A 23,920-nucleotide genomic window follows, 5' to 3' on the forward strand; every position below is an offset into this window, starting at 1 on the left:
GCTCCTCTCTTTCATCACAAGGCACATGGCAGTGTCCGCTGGTCTCTCCCTTCCCTTCCCAGTTTCCTAGATTTCAGCTTCTTTCTCATGTGGCTTTCTCCCTCTCTCTGTTATTCATTGTTTATAAAGGACTTCAGTATTAGGATTAAGACCCATTCTCAAGGTGTGTGGGTCACACCTTAACTGAAGTAGCCTCATCAAAAGGTCTTACTTACAATGGATTCACACACACAGGAATGGATACTAAACAAAATGTGTCTCTGGGGCATATATAACTTCAAACCACCACAAGAACCCTCCTGCCCAAAATACCAAGAATGCCCCTTTTAAGGAACACAGAGCCTCACATCTCTTCCGGCAGATATACTGTTAGAAGCCCTGAGGTCATCTAGTCTGTGTGAGCTCGTCCAGAGCTGTGGAGCTCACAGCCTCAGATGTTACAGCACTCCACTCTTGGCTAGTTCAAAATGTTAGGAAGTCCTTCCATCTATCGAGGCAATATCTGCTTTCTGTCCTCCATTCTGCCTACCACAACCCAAGAATAATCTGTCTGTTAAGGAAAAAATGAATCTTGCTAATCCTCAAAACCAATATAAAATATTGACAAATTATAGTATCAAAGTTGCTGTCCTAACATTATTCTCCATCCCCAAAAAATGTTCATTTCTTGTTTTCTGTGTATTCCTCTCTCTGTTCTCTCTAAACATAAAAAAAAAGGAGAGCAAAGCATCACAGCTCAACAGGACTGTATCCATTCACTCTGCCATGAAATACAGCGGTCCCCAATAGGATATTAAATATGTTCTCAACTAGATTCTCATTAACAGTCAGGCTCCTGATTAATGAGTAGCTCAGCCATGCCTCTGAACTAACTCCAGGTTTAATGGTCCCATTAGCTTTCACTTAAATGTTCAGGATCCACACAAATAATGAGAAATTTCAATAATGTTATTATGGATGAGAGCAGTGTAGAATCTTTTGTTTTTCACCATAAAGGCAGTGGAGGCTAGGACTAGACCAAATTAAAGTCAAGGAACATGTCTACCATGTTGGGTTTGAAAACTTTGTGAATCTGAAAAGTAACTGAACAAGGTTTGATTGCTAAGCTTACTGTTGAAGTCCAGCAAAAACACAGGAAAGTGCACACATCCTAAGGGTAGTCTCCAAAGCCAGTTTTCATGATGAGTTCTTTCAAACTTGCAACGAAAAGCTAGTTCTCATGAGCATTAACTTTTAGAATGTTGATTAAATGGAAAATGGAAAGCTATCCTAATTCATTTTATGAAGATTAGGGAGACCAGAGAAGTTAGGTTGGCTAAATATCACTTGGCTATTTATTTAAAACTCAAAATAAAATAATAATAAAAATGTCTACTGTTTACTGAGCACTTTGATAGGTGTCACTTCCCAGGTGAGATAAAACACTGTCATATTTAATGGTAAATGTACCCATGGGGTAAGTATCATTATTTGTATGTTGCAGAAGAGAAAACCAAGGTACTGAAGTTAGGTAACTGATTGAAAGTGACACTGTTATTAAGTGGAAAAAAACTTGAGATTTAAATGAGTTCCTATTCCAAAGTTCTGGCAGTTAATTACTATTTTCAATTAACAAATTGAATTCAAGAGACTATTTTTCAAAATTCATCACAACCTAGTAGAATTTACCTGAGAAACGCAAGGAAGGTTTTATGGTTTAGTCTCAAAAATACCTAGTAATATATTAGATCTTATCAGTACAACAAATCAAAAAGTCACATAGTCAGGAGATATCTGATGTCTATTTAACAAAATTCAACATTTCTTCTTCCTGAGACATGTTTAACAGTTAGAAACATGAAATTTAATACAGAAAAGATTTCTGTTATAGGCTTAAATTATGCCCACTAAAACTGGACATAAAATAAGGATGTTCACAACCAACTCCATTATTTACTATTTTATTGGTCTGAAAATCCTGACCAGTATTGTCAAACAAAATTCATGGATAAGAGGTCTAATCTGGGGGAAGAAGGAATATATAATTGTTTGCAGTCAAAATTTGCTCTCTAGGAAATCCTGGAGAAAAACTATTAGCCTTTGTGAGCCAGTTCAATAAAGAGATTGGATGTAAGATAAACATACAAAAATCAATAACTTTCCTGTAGATCAGTGATAGCCAGCTAGAGGATGTAATGGAAAATATTGGAAAAACTCAATTGGTTTGTGTTTTTCAGTCATTCTCGGCAGAAGTCAACAATTTTTTTTTGAGGGAGGGGTCCTTTTTAGAACACCTATTTTCTAAAGTTGCAACAATAGTTGTGATTTTCATAAGATCAGGTATCATTTTGCTTAAGTAAATGGCTTTCTGTTTCTCCAGAAGAAAAGGAAAGATCTAACAATGAACTTTTTGAAAAGTGAAGTACAATTGCTGAAATCTTTGTGTAGGATTCTTGCCCTATCAAGTCAGCACCCATTTAAAAACTACTGAAATAGTCAGAGGTACACGATTTTGTTAGGAGGATGCCAGAATCCTTTATGAAGCACAAAATAAATTGCATACCTGGATTTGTCTTAGCTACATACAGCAGCCATTTTTGCCCTGTGGAGGATAACTTCTTAAAAGTAAGGCCATTGTTCCCGGACCACCCACCCCCCACCCACAAAATAAAAAGTAAGACCATTGGTGGTCTGCCTTAAACTTTTTTTTAATGCCTTTCTTTTATTTCATCCAAGAAAACTTTCTCATTTCTCCATTAACATGAGGTTCCTTTCCCCAAAATCACTACACTCTCATATTTGGTTTAAAGTAGCCCTGTTCATTTTGATTTTGTGTTAATTTTAAACTTCAGGACACAAACAGAGGGGTAGTGCCAAAACACAGTGCTTTACAAAGGAAACTGAATGTTCAAATATTACTTTCAGCTGTACTTTGTTGGCACCTCGTTAGAGAACACAGAGTAATGAAATCTCAATTTCTCCCATTAGTTAATTAGCACCTTTGCGCCATAAGTACCAGAGGCATTATACTGTTAATTACTTATAAGACCGCTCTCAAAAATCAGTGGCTGCTTATACCTTTATTTTGTATGCAGAAGTTTACATAACCTTTAGAAAAACAAAGCTATTATTCTTGATGCACTGCCAAACAGTACAAGACTGAGTGCTCGAGTAACTAAAGGTGAGTTCAGCCCACTAGTGCCCCTTGTGTTGGTCTCTTATATCTGCCATCACTTTTCTTCTAATCCTCTCCATAATTACATGAACTGTTAGTAGCGTCTCTGAAGCTGTCAATATCTCTTGCATCCATTTTCAAATAGCTATCAGAGAAGCGTCTGGGCACTACATCAGGCTGTCAATGATTCCCAACCGCGGGCTGGGGCCTGGACACTCCCTGGCAAAGACTCCTGGCACATCTGTCAAGGGCCTCCTAGGATTCTTCAAGACTCTTTAAGACCCACTGAAGACACCGAGAAGGGTAGAGGGGCCGGAAAGATACCGATCCATTCTTTTAACAGCCTAATTTGCCTGGGGGCTGCTTCAGTCATTGCCAAACTGCATACTTCAAAAGGAAACTTTTTCAAAGTGGTGATGTCTTTTTCAAACACTTAAGACTAAAAACAAATGAGTCCCAGCTTCAAGTTCACAGTATATCCCAAAGGAGGTTGGACAGATTGAAACAGGATAGTTAATAGATAGAAAGATGACCTAAAATTAATTGAGGGTAGCAAGAAATTTGAAAATCTAAAATATATTTTAAACTGCTGAAGTCTGCCTGTGCATCAAAACCAAGCAAGATGCAACCTATCGAGTTACATTAATCTTTGGGAGAAAAATTAAGGCTGATATAATTAAACATGTGTAAAACATAAATAGCTTTGTTATTGATGAATGCTTGGACATCTCCTTAAATGATGAAAATGGAAAATAAAACTGATTGCTGGTTTAATTACACCTCTAATTGGCAACACACCAGGAAGACTAGACAAAATAAAGGCGGTGGGGTGGGGGGGGAGAAGGGAAAAGCAGCATTATCAAAGTATCTTCATTGACTGCCTTTATATCAGTTTATTATTTCAATGAAACAAAGTAGAGATTGCAAGACATAATGAAGGGTCTAAAGCATGCAACCTATTACCCTAATAAATTTGTAAAATTAATTCACCAAAAGCGATGACATGCTAGTAGTTTCCAGGTCATGTATTTCTGGGGACATACTGTGAGCTGTGAATGGTTATTTTTTAAACAATATTTTTATTAAGAAATCTTCACACACACATCCATAGTATACAATCAATGGTCACAATATCATCACAGAGTTGGGTATTCACCACCATGATCATTTTTAGAACACATGCATCAGCCAAGAAAAAGAACTAAAAAGAAAAAATTCATACAGCCCATATCCCTTACTCCTCCCTCTCATTACCACTACTATGGCAATCTACCCAATTTTTTACCCTTTATCCCACCTATTATTTATTTATTTTCTACTCATTATTTTTTTTTACTCATCTGTCCATACCCTGGATAAAAGGAGCTTCAGACACAAGGTTTTCAAAATCGCACAGTCACATTGCAAAAGCTTTATAGTTATCCAATCATCTTCAAGAATTAAGGCTATTGGAACACAGCTCAACAGCTTCAGGTACTTCCTTCCTGGTGCTCCAATATACCACAAATAAAAAGGGGATGCCTATATAATGTGCAATAACCTCCAGGATAACCTCTCAACCCTGAAATCTCTCAGCCACTGAGACTTTATTGTCTCATTTCTCTCCTTCCCCTTTTTTGGTCAAGAAGGCTTTCTGTGAATGGTTATTAAAAGAAGAAGTGACACAGAAGAGATGGCAGGGATCATAATGAGGAATCTACTGGGAAGCTGAGAAGCTTGGCTTCTTAAATCAGGAAAGTTCTTAAGGACAAAAGCCCAAGAGAAAAGCATTCCTAACTGAGCTGTGTCTTAACTGATCATGAGGTTGGCCCATGTTTACCTGCCATGGTATTATGGGAGGAAATCAGTATTCTGTTAACCTCCTGACCCCTGGGATCTGAGGAGGACAAAGGAGCAATGTGGAGTCGTGGAAGAACACAGCCAAATGTCAAGCAGCAGGGAAGAGATTGTTAAGGAAACATTTGGCTTTGGTGCAGCCAGCTTCATCAGGGCAAATGGCTATTCACAGAAACAAGCCACGAAGAGATAACGCCATAAAATATGAACAAAATGGAACCCTTTTCGCCTGGCTTCTAAATTGTTAGCTTTATGGGACTTCATGCTGAACTGTATGAAAAAAAATCCAATTTGCTTTGAAGCGCGTTAGTCTGTCTAACATCGTAATTATTGTTTACATTGCCATTTGCCTTCTATTAAGAATTGAATAATTACCCAGCACTTCATAGTTTTAAAATACAAGCAAACAGGATTATCTGGGTAATTAAGAAACTGTACCACTGCTTTGTACTTGTTGCAGAAAATATGTGCACACGTAGGGGGAAATGATAATTATCAATCAACTTACTTCAAACGGTATTTTAAGGATTTTGAGCAATTTTAGATCTGTAACTTATTAAGAAAAGGTTAGTAAGATCACCTTTGCAAAGTGTGGGCCTGTTTAAATCCACCCTTAGAAATAAGAGCCAGATAAGCAGCTGAATTTTCTCATCTACTAATGATAGGGAGAACACACCAAGTACAGAGCCTTCTGCTGTTCTTTAATCCTAATAATCCATCCCAAATGGACTTTGAACAGCATCATCAAACTTTGTCAGACCATGTGGAGCTAAACCAAAGCTCTTCCACATTTAGATGCTATATTAACTGACCTTGCCTCCACTTAATTGCACTGCAACCTCTGGCGATGCCCGTTTTCTGTCCTGTGAAATTATTCTGAACTCAAGACTAATTGAACTTCAAAAACATTTCATGCAAAGTTCTCTTCTTCGAGTTTACAGAATGCATATGATCATGGCCTTCTAGAGATTATGTTGCTTTCAAGCAAAGGGAGTGAAGTTTTTGAGTAAAAAAATAACTGCAGTGGGCCAGTGTTCCCATTCTGGGGAAATAAAGCAAAGGTTAAGTAAATTTGGAGATATTGGGTGGGGGAGGGAAGACAGGAATTTAAAAGGCAACAATCAGCAAAACTGAGCGTGCTTTGTAAGAAGTTAGAAAACCATGGTCAATGCACACCTTTTAGAGGATTTCATTTTAGGACCTAAGTGAAAAGAAGGGATTTTTAATTGTGATACCTGGTACGAAGACGATGTACTCATTCAAAGATGTAGAAACAAAGAAAGTGGTGATTTGTACATTATACGCTCTCAGCATCTATTTGCTGAAGGAATAAAAGGATTCCAGCCCGCTAGTGACCCCAAGGCTATTTCGGAAACTTCCTGAGATCTAACAATTCTTTTTCAAAGAATTTCATCTTTTTACTTGACAATTTTTTTTGAGTTCTTTGTTGGGATACTTCTAAACATTCCTAGCATAATCTGAATAGTGCTATCTCCTCCCACCTCAGACAAAACAGCAAGATTCCCACTGAAGCTGTCACTAAACAGTCAAAGCAACGGTTTCACCAACACTGGGTTCCTTTCCAGGGGTCAAAATGAAATGAGCAGCAGGGGCTTCGGTTGTTGGGCATGGGGCATGGAGCATGGGGCTGGGGAGCTATAATCAGACACAAGGGGGTAGGGGGTGGGGATGGGGGGACGGAGTGAACAAAAAGACAACAAAAACAAAAAAACCCTGTGCAAACAGTGGATTCTCGGCCTCCACCCCCAATCTCTGGAAGCATTCAAATCAAAACCGAATTAATTTGCATGGTGTCTAAATCATTGGGTTCTGCATAAACAGAAGGAGATTTTGGCTGGAATTTCCAAAGGAAGCCCTTATTGCCTTTGTGAAAAGGAGAAATGGGTGTGCTGTTTTGCATGAGGATGCATACAAAATATGCAAATGAAGGATCTGCTGCATGGAAATGGAACACTGGGGAGACAGCTGACGGACCTACATTCACCCAGAAAATGCTCCCCTGTCTCCAAGGGGGGTTGTAAGGGGTACCGGTGTGTTTGTTTCCCAGGCAGGCGAAACAGACCCTGAATATTCATAAAATGTCCAGTTAGTCATAGGACTATTAATTACCCTTCAAGATCATGGAGCGAAATGACCTCACCTGTTCTCTTTCCCAAAACAGCTCAGAGGTACCAGCTGTAACGGGATACAATGAGAAACATTTTATGCCCTAAGTGAAAAAAGCTACAGTCTCTCAGGTCCAGGGGACAGCTGAGGCCACCTTTAATCATCCCTGCTCACAAACACAATAAAACTAAAGAGAGCACTGAGCCATGTTATTAGACACAGCTAAACAGTTTTTAAAAAGCCACGAGCTATAAATTGCTGTCTAATTTTATAGAAACATCTAAAGGGTTGAATAAATAAAACTTCATTCCTCTAAACTACCTGAATCTTCCAGATTCTGAGACCATTTCCAGTGCTTCCTTCTTGCACTGTAATTTTTAAAGTATTGAGATCACCTGCAGCAAGGCAGAAATCCATACATGCGCCCTGCCAAGGAAACTAAAAGCTCACAGACTAGCGCGGTCAGTCTCAAACTTTTTGGTCTCAATACCCTTTTACAATCCAAAAAACTATTTGAAGATGGCAAAGAGCTTTTTTTTTTCTTAAGTGGGAGTTATATCCATGAGTATTACCATACAGCTATGTATTGAAATACTATTAATGATCTTGAATCCCCAAAACATTGTTCACGTGTTGACCACAATTAGAATGCAAACAAATTGAGAAAAGCATACTTTTGACTTTTGTAACAACTGATTACAATGCTTTTTGTGCAAGGATGAAATGGACTTGCTTGATGCCTTACAGTGACCCTTTCTTGATAAGGGCATTACCGATCAGACCTCTGAGGCATAAAAACCCAGTTCAGATGCCACTCAGGTTAGCTTTAAGTTCGAGCAGACAGACACACGGTCTTCCTAACTCCCGCTGCACTGCACCCAGCACCTCCGCCTGATGGCTTCGGACCCTCCACTGACCCCACATCAGATGGGCTTCCAGACCTCTTGTTAACATAACTGCCTGCCTTGTGTCAGCTCTTAGGCTGATGGACTTTAGAAATTCTGGTACCCTCCGCCTTTAAATATACTGTATGCCCTTGGCCTAACCACTGCACATTGGTTATATCAGCAGCAGGCGTGTGAGTCAGCAAGCAAATAAATTGCACTGAGCATCCAAACTATAGTTGTGTGAAAAGTGCTTTTGATTTGTGATCATTTCTCAGGTCACTTTACAACAATTGTACAACAATTTTACAACACTTACACAGCATACTAGAAATCGAAGCTGAGAGATTTTTAAACAATTATGTACTGATTCATGTAACAACAATATATCCGTTACATGTTAACACAAATTATGTTTTAACGAAAAAAATACATTTTCAAAGAAAAATTAGGAAGCGGAGTGGCTTTTACATGTTTTTTGCAAATCTCGAACATCTCGTTTAATAGAGGACAACCAGATTCCCATTTTTGCTTTAGCATTCATTCTGTTGCAGTATCACACTTCAGGTAGCCTCTGGAAAACTCCACTGTACACTCATGAAAGAATTAAGAGGGATGAAAGAATTAAGAGGGAAGGCAAAGAACATCTCTGCCAGATCTCAGAAAAAGAACTTTACATATAAAAGGACGTTTTTTTAACCCAGGGGCCCCTCAGCTTCTTTTGGCAGAGCCAGACGTGGCAGTAAGATGAACGATCACCAGGCATGCCAGCACCACACCCACCAGAAAGTGAATGAAGCAGGACCAGATTTGCCTATAAGATTAACAGCCATATGCATGCGGTCAAGGCCTTTTCCTGCTTGATAACCCTTGCCGATACACGCAGCAGCACAGCAAAAGCGAGCAGGGCGACAGAACCCCAGCAACCAATCAGATCATAAAGCAACAAGCCCCCATCCAATCAAGGGACAGAATGCCACAAAGCGGGCACCCTCCCCTCCCCGCACGTTTTTTTTTTTTTAAAGGCGGCTCTTTCTGAGAGCCATATTCTTTCCATTCTCTAGCTCCCACCTGCTTTCTCCCTTCAGTAAATCTGTTATGCTTTGACTCCCTATCCCGCATGGATTCCTTAAGGACTCCGTCCCAACAGTCTCAATATTATGAAGAAAACAGTTTTGAACTTCAAGATGCCCTGGAATGGTCTTGGGGTTCCCAGTTGAACCACACTTTGAGAACCACTGTATTAGTTCACTGACTTAGGTAACAAGAGTATCAGATCAGTGTAAGCATGGCCAGCTATTTCATGCCATTCCCTCATCCTTCCCTCTCTGTGTCACCATTGTCCCCCCCCCCCCCCAAGAGAAACACCTCTTCTCTGGCACCTGAATGAACTGTTTTCATTGTTGGGCTATGTTGATGTTGATCAAATAGCCCATATCATCACCATTTTCCTACCTAACTCAACAATATTAAAAATAACAATAACTCTTAGCACTGACTAAGTACTCTAGGCTGTGCTAAGTCCTCTATTCTATGCATACATGCTTATATGTGTGCATCATTCCACTACCACCTAATTGCTAATGCACACCCGAAGGCAGGGAGGTGAGGCTGTGTCCATGATCACACACCTGGCTAAGCAGCACACCTGGCAACTAAGCCAAGTTTCAAACTCCGAAGGCAGGTCTTGGCTATTTTGCACTAACTGTGTTAACCTCATGTTTGAACTTTCAGTTGTAGCGATGATTCATAAACATGATGAAAATAAACCCAACTGAAATAAGACTCATAAAACATGGGCCTCATTAATACCTTAGTCACATTAAAAATTTTTGACATATCCTGCTGATTCCATGAAACCTAACTCTGCCAAATAAATGTTTAATATAACACAGGCCACAATTCCTTATGCATTTATTTATTCATTCATGCAATAAACATTTAATGAGCCCCCACTATGTTCCATACTCATCGCTAGTGTCCCAGTTGATTATACCTGACTGTACTCCTTCACTCTATTCGCATGATAAGGAAGTTCTGCAACATCTATTTTTTCAAGGTAAAACCAGAAAAGTTACAAAGCAAGTCTATCATTTCATCTTTTTAACAATAATGTGCATATATGGTTAATAAATTGAAGAGTTTGTTTAAAAATATTACCTGGAAAAAAAAAATCCAAAATACCTACTCATAAAGGAAAGGCTAGATAAATTACAGTATATTCATCCTGTAGAATTTTAATCATCATTTAAGAAGAATGCAGAAAAGATATTCTCTAATATGGAAAGATGTCCATGATAGAAAGAAAAGTGTCAAAAAAAAACAAGATGTCAATTAAGAGGATGATCCAATTTCTGTTACTTTTTAAATATATGTATATAAAATACATATCCCCTTTGGGTACCTACAATACCTGAATATATACATAAAAAGTTGAGGTAGAAGTTTAAAAACTGAATGTGCGTGTGTGTATGTGTTTTGGGGGGCGGGGGGTAGGGGGCTTACACTTTTAATTTAAACAATCCTACATTTGAGATTTTTCTCAAGCAGAATGCTCTTCAGTAATGTTAAATGTAAAGAAAATAAAGTGAAGTAGTGACCTTCAATGACGTGAAAGTCAAGCTTCCATCACAACTACCTCTGCTTTGTATAGTAAGAGAAAAGCCATTTACTCAGTCTTTTTCCAAAAAGCCCAAGTCTTAATTCATTTTTGAAATTTACAAGAAAGCTCAATCAGACTAAAATAAGTTGTCAAGTCTTAAATATCATATTCAAAAATATCTAACTGGGATAATGCCTATGTGATGCTTTGGTGAACCCAAAATAGAGACCATGGAATGACCATACTCACAAAAGAAACCTGGTAACATGAAGAAAGAAAAAATTTTAAAAAGTCTAACAGAAGAAGGGCAGTAATTAAACCCTGCTCTTCTATACAAAGAATTGTGTCTTTCAATGATCACAGCCACTCTTCAAAGCCAGAGATAAAAGCAGTCATGTGATTCAAGCAATTGCTTCTTAAAGACATGATTCAAAGGTAGAAGAAAATTTTCAAAAGTGGAAAGGATATGAAACAGCATCTCTCTGAACTATATTTTAAATGCTTCCTTTCCATTATTTCTTTCTCCTAAGATCCTTCTATATATATTAGAAAAACAAAGCATTCATTTTTTTTGACACTGCTCTGTTCCCTCTTTTAAGAGCACAAACTCGTATTATTTCTATTTTACAGCCATAAAAGCACTTCTAGCTTGTCCTTTCTTAAGATCTTTTAATGACATCTTTTTCCACTATGAGGGTATTACAGGTAATGATAAATATGCCTCAAAATAATTTATAGTGAAAATTGTCTAATAAAAAAGCAAAGTTTGATTTCTACATAGCTTAGTGTTGTCACAGTTGTGATTACTTTTTATGGCCTTATTTTTTATGGCCAAAATATTCTCTAAGAATATTTTGTTTCATTGGTTTATATTTTTATATACTCTGAACACATTACTTATTAATATTTCACAGAGCAAATGTAAATCTGTGGCTCTTCTTTCAATTTTCAGCTTTTTTAATTAAGTGAAAATAAGTTAATAAAGGAAGAATCTCTTCCTTCTGCTTAATATTTATGTACAGGCAATGAAAGCAGCCCTATAAAATATCATGGGGGAGTGGATGTCTGAGGTGGATTTAGTTTGTTTCCTTTTTCCAACCGTCTGCCAAGGGCTCAGTGAAAGTTATATATTATTCTTTGTACCAATCAGGAGGCAAGTTCAAACTGTTGCTAACTCGAGTCATACATTCCCTTAGAGAGGAGAGATAAGTGGCTCACGTTCTTTGTTGACCTGCTGGGGCTGAAGGCAATCATTTCTGAAAATGTTATTCAAGAGCACAAGCTGGAATGAACTTGCAGCTGCTTCGGGGGGCAAGCCCGCCATCACCCTGACACCTTGACACTCGAGGCAGCGCTTCATCCTTCGTCTCCATTAGCGTGTACTGCTTGGAGGTACGAATTGCAAGAGGAAGTGTAGCTCTGTCCTCAAGGTCCCATGACAACTCCAGAAGACGACCAGGGTTACATCCAAACAACAGCACACCCCAGTTCCCCACCCACCCCGACCATTTTTGCCAAAGACTCCTTTGTCAAACATTTAAGATCTTAATCAATCTTCCTTCTGACCTCCCAGACCCCAAGGAAGATGGATGAGGAAGTAGGTGACCTTTCACCTGTTCTTTTATTGACCTGCCACAGTGGACCCATTGAAAAAAGACAATTGGGGTGGAACCTGCTGCCAGAAGCTCGTTCTCCCTTCTTAAGCTCTCTTTATGTGCTCCTCTTTCTGGTCCCACCCCCAATTCACTTTTCTCTCACTCAAAAGAAAGTTCTCTTTCCTACAGGGGAGAAAAAAGAATCCAGTCTCCAAATATTTTTGATATTAAAATGGACAATGTGAAAATGTCTCTGATAGGACAAGGGTAATACTCCTTTCTCTAGCCTTGACTTCAGCGACTGACCAACAAGGACATGATTTCGTTTTTACGATTTCAACTCAATGCCCTTAAAAAGTCAACAGCTATGACCTTGAAAAGAGCAGAGCACTAACCCTGGCTTCATGATCTACAGAGTACTTTCCGCTAATCTTACATTACTGAGTCCTCACAGCAAATCTGCAAGCTAAGTATCATTACTATCTTCCCATTTTATAGATGAACAAACCAAGGCTCAGAAGGCTTAAGAAATAAATTGATGGTCATACACCTAAGTGACCAAACTGAGACACATTTCCTTGTCTCTATGTTCTTTCTGCTATACCTGGAAGCTTCTTGATATCCTAGTAATGATTTCAAGGATGGGGGAAGCCACTTTTATTACTCCTAACATTTTTAGAGTCTTGAATCATCTTTTAAAAGTCTCATAAAAAGTTGGGAACTTAAAGAATTCTGTCATTCATGTTTTTCCTTCTTCACTAAATTTGGAGATTCTCACTTGGCAGTATTGGAAACAAAGTGGGAGGCTTTGTGCAAGAAATGTTTTCTTTAAAATATTCTTTTTTTGGAGGGGTGCATAGTCCAGGAATCGAACCCGGGTCTGTTGCAAGAAAGGCGGGCATTCTAACCACTGAACTAACTACCCGTGCACCTCAAAGTATAATTTTTTAAGTAGCAAAAAACACCTGGGTAACCTGTCTAAAATCACCGAGGATTCATGAAAATGGCTCTATCAACCTTCCCCTTCCATTAAATATCTGGCCTTGTGTGAACAGTTTGCTTAGTCATGAACTGGACCTAAAACATTGAGTAATTCCCTCTGCCTCAACCACATGATGAAATGGATTCAAGATTTCCAGAAAGCCAACCACTAAAATGTTCGATGAGCTTTGCATTTACCTTCCCCAGCCATTTTTTTCTCTTTTCCTTCTAATTTGGGTTGTAAAAATGTCAAGGAGTTGCACAATGTCGCAACGTATGAGTTACGGGACTCTGTGACAACTGAAAATCAATGACATTAGATACACAGAGGAGTACTAATGCTAGAAGAGTGTTCATTTTAGAAGGAAATGGAAGCCAATGTTGTTTTTTTTAAATATATATATAAAAATCGTGATGTAAAAAAATGACGTGAAAGATGTGCAAGTCGTGTCTCACAAAAATCGAAAAAAGCAGAATTTACTTTAAAATGTAATGGAGTGTCATTGCACCTTTCGTTTCACTGCTCCTGCCGTCATCATTGTCATTTAGTTGCCAATAACAATGTACACCTTACTTATTCTCTAAAATTAATACCAGAATATATTCGGGGTTTCAATTCAGTACAGTGTATTTCAAAATTGCCAAGTCAAAAGCAAACTAATAAAAAGCCAAGGAATTAATATTTGTAAAAAACTTTAAATTTCAATTCTTTTTGATTTACTAGTTTATTTGTTTTATGCCAGCTCAGCAGCAAAGGTGGCCAGCCTTTATTCTGTTTAGTTATGATGGTATTAAACGACTTTCATTGTTAGCTATTCCTAGAAATAACTATAGCAAATCAGGAATGGCAGTTTAGAAAAACATGAACTATGAAAGGAGAAACCCACAACTTCGTAACACTTAATTAACAAAAATGTGATTTTCCGTGGGTTAAAACTGTTGATTTCCATCACTCAAAATGGATTGTCCCATAGTTAATCCCACCCTGTCATTAAGATGGTTGAAATGCCAGCCTAATTGTTCGGCGGTCAGTTATCTCAGGCTCTTTAATCACCAAATCAGAAGAACCATGTGGTAACCCCAGCCTCCAGCTCAACAACCACCTTGAGAAAAGATTAATCTGATCTGCTTCATATATAGGACCAGCGTTACACTACCATTGTGTTAGAGAAACAAGAGTAAGGTTGGCAGTGACCGACAATCAACAACGATAAAAAAAAATAAATACCGAGCAAAACAAAAACTTTGGATAACTGATTTTTTTAAAGCCTATACAGGACACCCCTTATGTAGACACAAAATTGCTGTAAATAAAAATATTATACAAAGCCCTGGTGTATTCTGACAGAAAGGGGAAATAGGTAAGAATGAATTACACACACTGAACTATAGGTGAGTGAAAAAAATTATGTTGATAATATGATAAATAGTAATTAACATAATTAAAAACACCTAGACTTCTTCAGCGATTCAAGCAACCAGATGGATTGCAATTCACTACTGCCTCTGACCACAGATCAAATAAGAGGACTCTTACTAGCTCTATGTCAACAACTAAGGGAAATAAAAAGGTCTTTCATCAAGATTCATTTAGAGACCCTATCAAAGGGTGCTCAGTGGAACAGAATGTACTTGAAACATTGTCCTCCACTCTGTTGGGCCATTGCACATCTACCCAGACCCAAGGCAGGGAAAAGAGAAACTTTCTTCCTACAGCTGCATCTCAACCCACAGGAAGGAAATGGAATCACTCAAATTTCACATTTGAGTTACTCACACACACACATAGATGAGATCAGAGAAATTTGCCATCTTTGTCATTTTACCAAGCCTTTAAACAGGAAAACTATGGCTCAAAAAATGTGTCCGCCCTCGTTAAGTGAGGATCCATCAAGCCCCTTTCTTTGGCTTGTTCATTTGCATTTCAGAGGGCACATCAAGCCAGTTCAGATCTAAGTGCCTGTTAGCAAACGTGTTTGGCCTTCTGCTGATTACACAGCATCATTTATTTTGTCAGTATTAGAAATGTCTTAGCCTTACCACCTGGAGCTATAGCACTTACTCATTAGACCCCTCTGTCCCACCACATCCCACAGGGACTGCTAATTACTGGCTTTACTCCATTTAGTCTCATCTCTGATTTAATTACGTGCACTAAGCCCTAATGAAAAGTACAATATGGCGCTTCTTACCTTGGCATTCTCCATTCCTCTCTTCATGCCCAGCATTGCACAGGCAGTTGCCAATGGGTACCAGCCATTCCCCATCTGCCCCGCAGTACATTTTTGGCACATCCTTCTCTTCTGAATTGTTGACACAGGAGCCTCGAACTTCCACCAGGGAAGACGTATCAGCCCCCGTGATGGTGTCTGGAAACTGGGCCAGATTGCGAACTGTCAGTGGACACTTCTTGTAGAACACGCGGACCGAAACCAGGGCAATGCAGGCTCCCACATCCTGAAAAGCCAGGTAAAACCCTTTTTTGCTCAACGGCCCTACATCCCGGATCTCGGTGTTCAGCTTCATGATTCTGTCGCCGATGTCCACTTGAGTGAAGCTCTCATCGGCTGCAATGGTGTCAATCTTGGCAAACTGGCTCTCTCTGATGAAACGCTCCTTGTCGTTGTCCGATTCATAGTAGTACAGGTTAAAGGTCTCCTTGCAAGTTCCCATGACGCCTGGGAGACTATTGCAGTCCCTCAAAGTGAACTTAATCTCAATGTACACCCTCTGGGCCCCTTCGCGGGTGATCCAATCAGTTCGTAGCCAGTTATTCTGGCTGGGTTCCATCACGTTGCACACTTGATAGGTTCGGATAGGTGTATTTTTTTCATCCATAATACTTACTTCCTCCCACTGCAAAGATCCAAAGGAAATGCATCAATTATGAAATTTCATTATATGGCGATTTGTCAATCCTCTTTTATTGCCAAAGGTCACTGATTATTTCTGTTTCTATAGCAAAGAAAACAGCTAAACAATAAACCTCACTAATAAAGCAACTTACAGCAGAAGACTATTTTATTTGGAAAGTGGGTTTTTTTTGGCATGTGTATTTTTTTAATTGTTTTATGCTTTTGCCTAAAAAAAGAGTGACTCGAGTGAATTTCTTAACAGTGAGTACCCAGCAGTTCCTTGTGCTGATCTAACAACCCCAAATTCACCTAATACAACAGTTACAATTTGAAGTGGCAATAGTTCAAATTTACTCATAAATAAAAAACTAGAATGTATATTGTTTCAACAACTGAGCAGAGACCTGCAAATTAAGGGCAGGAAGACTAGAGCTTGCCAAAAGAAGACAATTATCAGTTAATTAGTCGTGCTCCTGTCAGAAATTTGCTCCTCAGTACCTAAAAAAAATGCCAGTCGATTTTTTTGGCACTACTCTTTAAAAAGGAAAAGGAAATCCCACCATTCTGGTTTTGGTTAATCCTGGGAAAACAGAACATTTTAAGGTTGGAGTTCTCAAATGCACTGTCATCCATAATTGCAGAACCTTTCCAAGAGCATTTATTCTAAAGTTTGCAAGTTTCTTAATTTTGAAACACAGAAGAAAAGAAGAATACACACATTCCTTCTAAATATTCTGTGGACATTGAAAACAAAATCCTAAGTGGTATCGATGAATCAAAGTCCAAGAAAATTAAACAAGAATGGTAGCATTTCCTCTGCAATCTGCTTTTGTAAAATGAATTTTATTGTGTTAATATGTAAAAGTTACCACTTCAGCTATTTTTAAGTATTCAATTTAATTACTTTGACAATGTTATGTTACCATTACCACCACCCATTAAATACAAAACTTTTCCATCACTCCAAATAGAAATTCTGTCCCTTAAGCAATAAGTCCTCTTCCTTCCCTGACCCCCATTAGAATTTACTTCTTAAGGCAAAGGATTGAAAGATGGGACAACCTGAAGGCAGCAGAATTCACTGAGACTAGAATAGGAGGTTTGCTCTCAATATAGCTTTTCAAAACTATGTTGGGGCTCCCATCAGGCTAGTAGGCAGTCCCCAAATCTTTATTAACATGTCCACTAATACACTTATATAGATCTGGTATAAATCAGCTTAAGTATCGAACATATGAATATAATTATTAGAAAAAAACTTTTTAAAAAGTCACATTCTGTAATAGCTCCACTTAAAGATCCATTCAATCCATAAGTATGTTGAATCAAAATGTATCTCTTAACGGATTTTCCTTTTGTGCACTGGAAAACTATTAAAGAATGGAAATATTACTACGTGAAGGACATAATATATAAAATTCTGTATCCTTTTCATCTGCTACCATTGTGAAAGTTGGAACTGGGAGATATGTGTCTCGTGGTGATTAAGTTTCTTTTTATTCAGTGAGCAATAAATCATCAGCAATTTACTTATTTGGGGAAATTCATGTAAATCCAAATACAGATCTTCCCTTTCTCCCCCCCAAAACCCTTCTCGGCATGTTCCCCATCTCAGAACAAAGAGAACATGGAAAAACACATTTATCAACGTAAATGAAAACACAAGGGGATAGCTCCATAGAGTTCAAGTAGGATAATTCAGGACTAACGTGAATTTTCCAGACTGAAGTTAATTGCCTAACCACATTGATCAATTCACCAGAACGATGACAAATCTCTCTTTAGTTTTCTATTTTACAATCACAGTGTCAGCAACTCAATATACTCTCCTTTAAAAGAACACTGCCAAGAAAGGGTTGTTTTTGTTTTAACTACAATGAAGCCATCAGAAGCCAACTCATCCCCATTTGATAGATACTAAATTCATGCCCTTCACTCTAAGCCTGAAAATTGCAAAATTTAGAGATTAATTAAACTTTATCATCTGGCACATAATTTCTCAACAGCTACTATGCATTTTGAAATGACTAATTCTATTACACGCAAGTAAATTTCAATTTCTAACCCTTCACAATAATATTTAAAATACTTTTAAAAAAAAAACTGCCTATACATTGAGCCTGTTACAAGTTCTGGGTTGTATACAATCAATTATGCATCATATTAGTTTTAATAGACTTCAAGACAACCAAAAGTTTTGTGCCTAGAAAAAATGACCAGGTGCTCTTTCAGCAGTTCTGGAGGAAAAAAAAAAATGTCTGCAACATATTAAATTGCAATAAAAGCGTTCCAGAAACAAGACAGACCATAGTCTGTACTCTAAATGTGACACTCCTCACTTTTAAATAGGCTACATGTATACTTAGTGAAACAAGTCAGGGCCAAAGTAATACTGCAGGTAGACTGTCTTCAAATTTGAGAGCAGCGGTAAGAAAACTAAGGCTCATTCAATTTATTAATACAAACACGGATAACTTCCTTTTTTAATTCTGCCTGCAGTTCTAATACATTTTAACCTACAAAGCCATACACTCCTGGTGTAGCATGGGAAAGCCTTGCCTGAATCAGTGACCTTTCCAGGGTATAGGATTAACAATGAGTCTGACTCTCACCAAGATAAAGCTGTACCTTTCTTCACATTCAAAGGATGAGGGCAATTGCCTGCAATCAGTGGTGAATACAGCCTGTCTACACTGCCAGAGGCCTGCCAATCACTACTCCCCTCCACCCTGCCCTAAAAAAATGGTTTTGAGGGCAGACTAGAATTTTTCAGCCCAGACTAAACCAACTGCAGTCAAGTTCAGGCAGAAAAACAGGAAAGAAGGGCAGTTTCCATTTTATTTCAGAATGGATTAAAAGACATGCTTTGGAAAAAGACAGCCTAAAAGTCTCTCCCATTTTCATGACTATTTTCTTGCCCTGTCTTATGTTTACAACACGTTTTCTATGACAGTTACCATTTATCTTTATTTTTTGAATCCTTCATTGTTCATTCAATGGATATACGTGTTCCACTATACTGGGTACAGGCATGACAATTTTCACCTGGTGAAAATTCCCAGTCTTTCATCTCCATTGTTTTTAATCAATTGCCTCATTCACAGACTATGAGCATGCTAAGGCAGAACCATTTGCTTAATTTTTAAAGGATTTGAGAGTTATTTCAATTTGGCAGAAGCCAGGGTTATGTGTTGCCCTGATGCTTTCCAAAGCTGATCCATTCTAACCTGTTACTAAGGGGGTGGAGGAGGGGTGGGGAGGGGGGAGAATGCAGCCATTGGCCTAGCTGTATTCTCTCAATCTTCAGTGGAGGGAGGCAGTGATAGCAAGCGCAAGGAATGCAAGAAGCAGTTAACAATGGTGAGCTCTCTTCCTTTAGCAACCAGCCTCCCTAACTCCCCTAAAGATCCAAGAATCAAAGTACTATAACTTTTGCCTTTAACACAAATAATGCACAAGGTTGGGACTTTTTCTTTATATATCGTGCCCCTGGCACAAGTTCACATGGTTTTTTCTCAGTGTGCAAAAGAGAACGACAGCTGATTTAGGGTTGTGACAGCAAGGTAATGTGCTACCCTGCTGCTTAGGAGCAGAACTAAAACTGTGCCTGGTACAATTATAAATGTTTGCTCTCTGGTATCTTTATGTATTCATTTTCCGCATCTGGAAACAAAACAATTGCTCTAAAATTAACCCTTTCAGGACTTCATGGCCATCACAGTACTAGACAGAAATTCTAATTTGGTCCTCAGATCGTGTTTCTTGTTGGTATGTTAGTTTTAAATAGGCATCTGAGTCTATGCCCCCACCAATCTCCTAATTTTGAAACCCCTTTCTGCCCTTTTCAGTTTCCAGTTCTTCCATGACAGAGCTATCCAAAGGGAGTATAGGATTTCTCCAACAAAGCCTAATTCACTTTATAGGCCACTGTGGAAATCTGACCCCCTCACCACAATCAACAAGAATCCAACCATTAGGACTCTTCAGAAAGTTGCTAATCACTCCTTTTTACCTTGGCATCAGAGAGCCACTCAGAACTTACCCCTCCTTCCAAAGGGCTGGCTATCCACCCAAGTTCTCCCTGAACGGATCTGGAATCCAATAAGGTAACTGCAAAAACACAAAGAAAAATAGATTAATTTCCAATCACAAAAAGCCAATAGTACAAAAACCATTTGCCTGAGCGTTTCCATATGTTGCCAAGGGTGCATATATCCAACTCTGATCAAAACCTAAACTTGGTCTCACTTATGTAAATAATCATTACTCACTTGATCTTCTCCCCTCTTTAAATCTGTAGGTTTTTATTTATTTAACTTGCTTAGCATTTAAAATTCCATCCCAGGACTCAGTCGATTCATTTTCTAAAAAGGCTGAATAGAGAATCTCAAATGCAATTCAAAAAATAAATATATCTATGTAGGGCAGCTATACTCCCGAGCAAAATTTGCATTCATCTCTGTCCGGTATCTGCTAGAATTATTTGTTTTTGCAAGTTTCAGATGACCATACAACTCATCATCATGGTTACAAAGCCACAAGTGAATTCTAGCAGAGCCCCTGGGGGTCAGGAAAAGGCTCTCTCCCCTACCTCTTTCCCCCTCTCTACCAACAAAAATTAGGGTCCTGGATATGGCAGCTGCTGCTTTTTTAAATATCAAAGTTTCAAAAAGGGGAATCTCAGACTTTGGGAATTAGAATGCAAATGCACTAATGTATTCTCTCTTTCCCAGGTCTTTCTGAGGACAATGGGGTGGGGGTGGGGGGGGCTGGTCCTCAGCTCCTGACGAAGTCACTGGTCTGAATTTTAGGTAAGAAGTGCTGCCTAAAGGATTTAGTCTGCTGGTGCTGCTACACCTAAGGGGTGTATATGTCAAACCTGGAGAAGGTGGAAGGGGTCCTGCAGAGCGGCTGTATGGCTCTGGCCGGAACAGTCCTAGGCTCTGACTACATTGAAAGGGATGCAAAGAATTCCCAACCTCTCCACGTCCCCTTTCCCACCACGATCCTGCAGGCCTGGGGGTCGAAAGGCCCAACTCAAAGGAACCACTGGGTTATTAATTTGATCGGCGAGGCTGGGTCTTCAGGCTTGGGGGAGGGGTGGGAATGGGCGGGCTTCATCCTTCCTCTTGTGGACCCCGCCTCTCCCAACCTCACCCCCAGGCCCCCGAATTCTGCCCAGCTTCCCCTCTCATGTCTCCCGAAGTCCTTGGAGTTAAAATCAGTCTCGTTCTCCTGCTTTTTTGGGGACCCTGAATTCCTAGGATCTGTTAATTATTTTAAAATGTAGAGCCTTCCCCTGGGTCGCTCCCGGCCGGAGTTGCGCCCCCTCCTCATTCTCCTTCTGGGTCCCTAGAGAAAAGCCCGCCACATCCATTTGGATTTATGTAAGGTGGATTAGGGACACAAAGGGAACAATAAGACCCAATTTACAAAAAAGGGAGGGAGTAGAAAGGGAGGGTAAAGGGAGAAAAGGAAACGTGATGGGAATAAAAAGCAACAAAATGAATTAATTTTTAGAAGGGAGGAGGGGTAGGAGAGGGGAGCAGGCACACACACCCTGCTTTCCCTACATCAGCCTAAGGCTCCATCGCGCCCTTTTGTCTAGAGGCCCTAAGTTTTGCTTCCAAAAAAAAAACAACAAAGGGGTATGAAAATTAAAAAAACAAAACAAAACAGCTTTTACGTCTGGGGCAACAGAGGTCTCAGGGGACGTCCTCACAAGTGTGCGGAGTAAGCGGGTGACCGCAGGGTCCACGATACAGCTCAGGGGAATGACCCTGGGGATCGAGACGCGGCGGCTGCTGAGACCGCACCACGAGCCACGTCGGAAAAGGGGAGAGAGTGCGGGAGCACCCCCTTCCTCCCCAGCGGCGTCTGCGGGCAGGTGTGTGAACATCTCGGAGCTCCGCCAGCCCAGCTCTGGGTACCCGCTGGCCGGCCAAGACTAAGTTGGTTTTTGGCTCCCTCCTTCGGAAGAGGGGAGGGATGGATGGACAGATGTTTCGCTGTTTGGATGGACGGACGCAAGGATGGGTGGGTGTCTGGATGGGGGGCGAGGAGGGTCGGCGAGACAGATACAGGGCTGGAGGCAGGTAGGCCGGACCGTGAGCACACTCCAGGACGCGCGCCCACACTCCGGGCACCGCGTACAGGCACATAAGCGTCCGCGTCCACGCGGGTACCCGCGTACCCACACACAGGCTATTGCGCGCGAGAGACCGAACAGACACGCAAGCACACACACACGCGCGTCGTTTCAGAAGCCCTATGATCACCTCCATCCCGACACAGCCACGCACGCACACACGGTCTTCGCAGCGAGTCTGGCCTCGGAACCCACGCGCAGGACACCGGGCTCCAAGGAGGGAACCGTCGGTCCCGCACCTTCGCTTCAAACTCGCCCAGCGCGCGGTTCCGGGGACAAAATGCGTCAAGTCGACTGCGTTCACCTTGCTGCCGGGTTCCCCAGATCTCCCGGGCGAACTAGGGAGACCGGGGTCCCTCAGGCCCGCAATAGTACCCCTGCGGTGCGGGGCCCGGTGGGGGGAAAGGTGCCTGACGCCGGGTGCTAGAAATCAGGTCACTGACACCCGGCGAGCGGCGCCAAGACCGCTGCGCCGCGGCAACTCCGCAGTCAGGTTCCGGGAAGCGCAGGGCTTCAGAAACTTTGCAAAAACCAGAGCTCAGAAGGTTTTCTCAAGGACCCGGGAGCCCCAAAGCCCCGCCGCGTTTCAGGCTTACGTTTCCCTCTCTCCCGGGCTGGGGGGAGAGAGTGGGAAGTGGAGGAGGGAGAGAGCATTTGGTCTGCAGAATTTTTTTTTAATCCAGTCCTCGGCTCGCTCGCGGTGCATCCCCTTGGGAGACTCGAGCGGGCCTCGCCGGCCGACGCTGATAAACTTTGGCCTTTCGTTACAAACTTGGGCAGCCCCGCGGCAAACAAGGGTCACCGCTCAGGGTCAGGCTGCCCCTCCACTTTCCACCTCCCCCCTTCGCGAATCCCCTCGCTCCGAACCCCTTTTCTCTAGAGTCGGGGCGCCCCGCGTAAGCCGGGCTCCCCCCAGTCCGGCCAGCTCCGCGCTCCCGGGGACCATTCGCTCACGGATCCTCCCTTCTGTCTCCGACCCCAGCAAAGCCGCCCCGCTCTTACCTTCATTCGCGGGGTACACCCGGGAGCCGGTGACAGCGTCGCAAATCCGAAAGAGGAACGAAAAGAGGACGAAATAGAAAATCCCAGCCATGGTTCGCCAGTGCCAGCGTTGCTCCTACCGCTTCTATCCCAGTGGAATAAATGCTTAAGTTAGGAGAGCAGCAGACTGAAGACATTGCCAAGGGGGCCAGCCTGGCGGGTGACGTGCGCCAGCCAGTCCGGGGCCCGCGGCCAATGGTAGCGCAGACAGGACGGCCCCGGCCCCGCCCCGCAGAGCCCTCCCCTCTCCAGGCCCCGCCCCCTCCGGGCGCCGCGGGGCGCGAGGTCTCCCTGGGTTCGAGGGGGCAAGCTCGGCCCGCTCCTCGCTCCGGCGAAGGGAGCAGGCCGGGTCCTCGGAAGTCACCCCAGGGCGGCAGAGGGAGCTTGGAAAGACTCTGAACTGATGAATGGTGGGGGTAGACTGAGGAAAGGTTGGCAATCTTCCTCCCCTCCACCCCGCGCTTGGACTGTATGAGATCGAGGAACAGGCTCTTTTATTACAACTAAAGAAGTATACATTTGACCTGCCCCTTTTTCTCTTGCTCCCTTCTGAGGGTCGACGCGTTCGCGTCCCGCGCGCGCGGGCTGGGGCTGCATGAGCACATCCTCCGCCACCCTCCTTAGCTTGCCTCGTTTGCGTCTTTATGGCGCCATGCCATCTGAAATGCTCTTTTGGAGGAATTCTGCGAATTGATTA

The 23,920-nt window shown here is 41.3% G+C and overlaps 1 protein-coding gene across 2 annotated transcripts in view; it reads right to left on the bottom strand.

Annotated features, from left to right (window-relative positions):
* Positions 1–23,362, bottom strand: part of EPHA4 (EPH receptor A4) — a 149,242-nt gene extending 125,880 nt beyond the window's left edge. For both annotated transcript variants that reach the window (XM_077155257.1, XM_077155258.1), the window contains exons 1-3: positions 23,185–23,362; positions 20,077–20,144; positions 15,372–16,035 (exon numbers count right to left, since the gene is read on the bottom strand). In XM_077155257.1, coding sequence (XP_077011372.1) covers positions 15,372–16,035; positions 20,077–20,144; positions 23,185–23,275 — 823 coding nt within the window. In that variant the 5' untranslated portion in view covers positions 23,276–23,362. The remainder of the gene's footprint in view (positions 1–15,371; positions 16,036–20,076; positions 20,145–23,184) is intronic.
* Positions 23,363–23,920: the final 558 nt, after the last annotated feature.

Source organism: Tamandua tetradactyla, chromosome 3 (assembly GCF_023851605.1).
Source record: "Tamandua tetradactyla isolate mTamTet1 chromosome 3, mTamTet1.pri, whole genome shotgun sequence".
NCBI classification, from domain to species: Eukaryota; Metazoa; Chordata; class Mammalia; order Pilosa; family Myrmecophagidae; genus Tamandua; species Tamandua tetradactyla.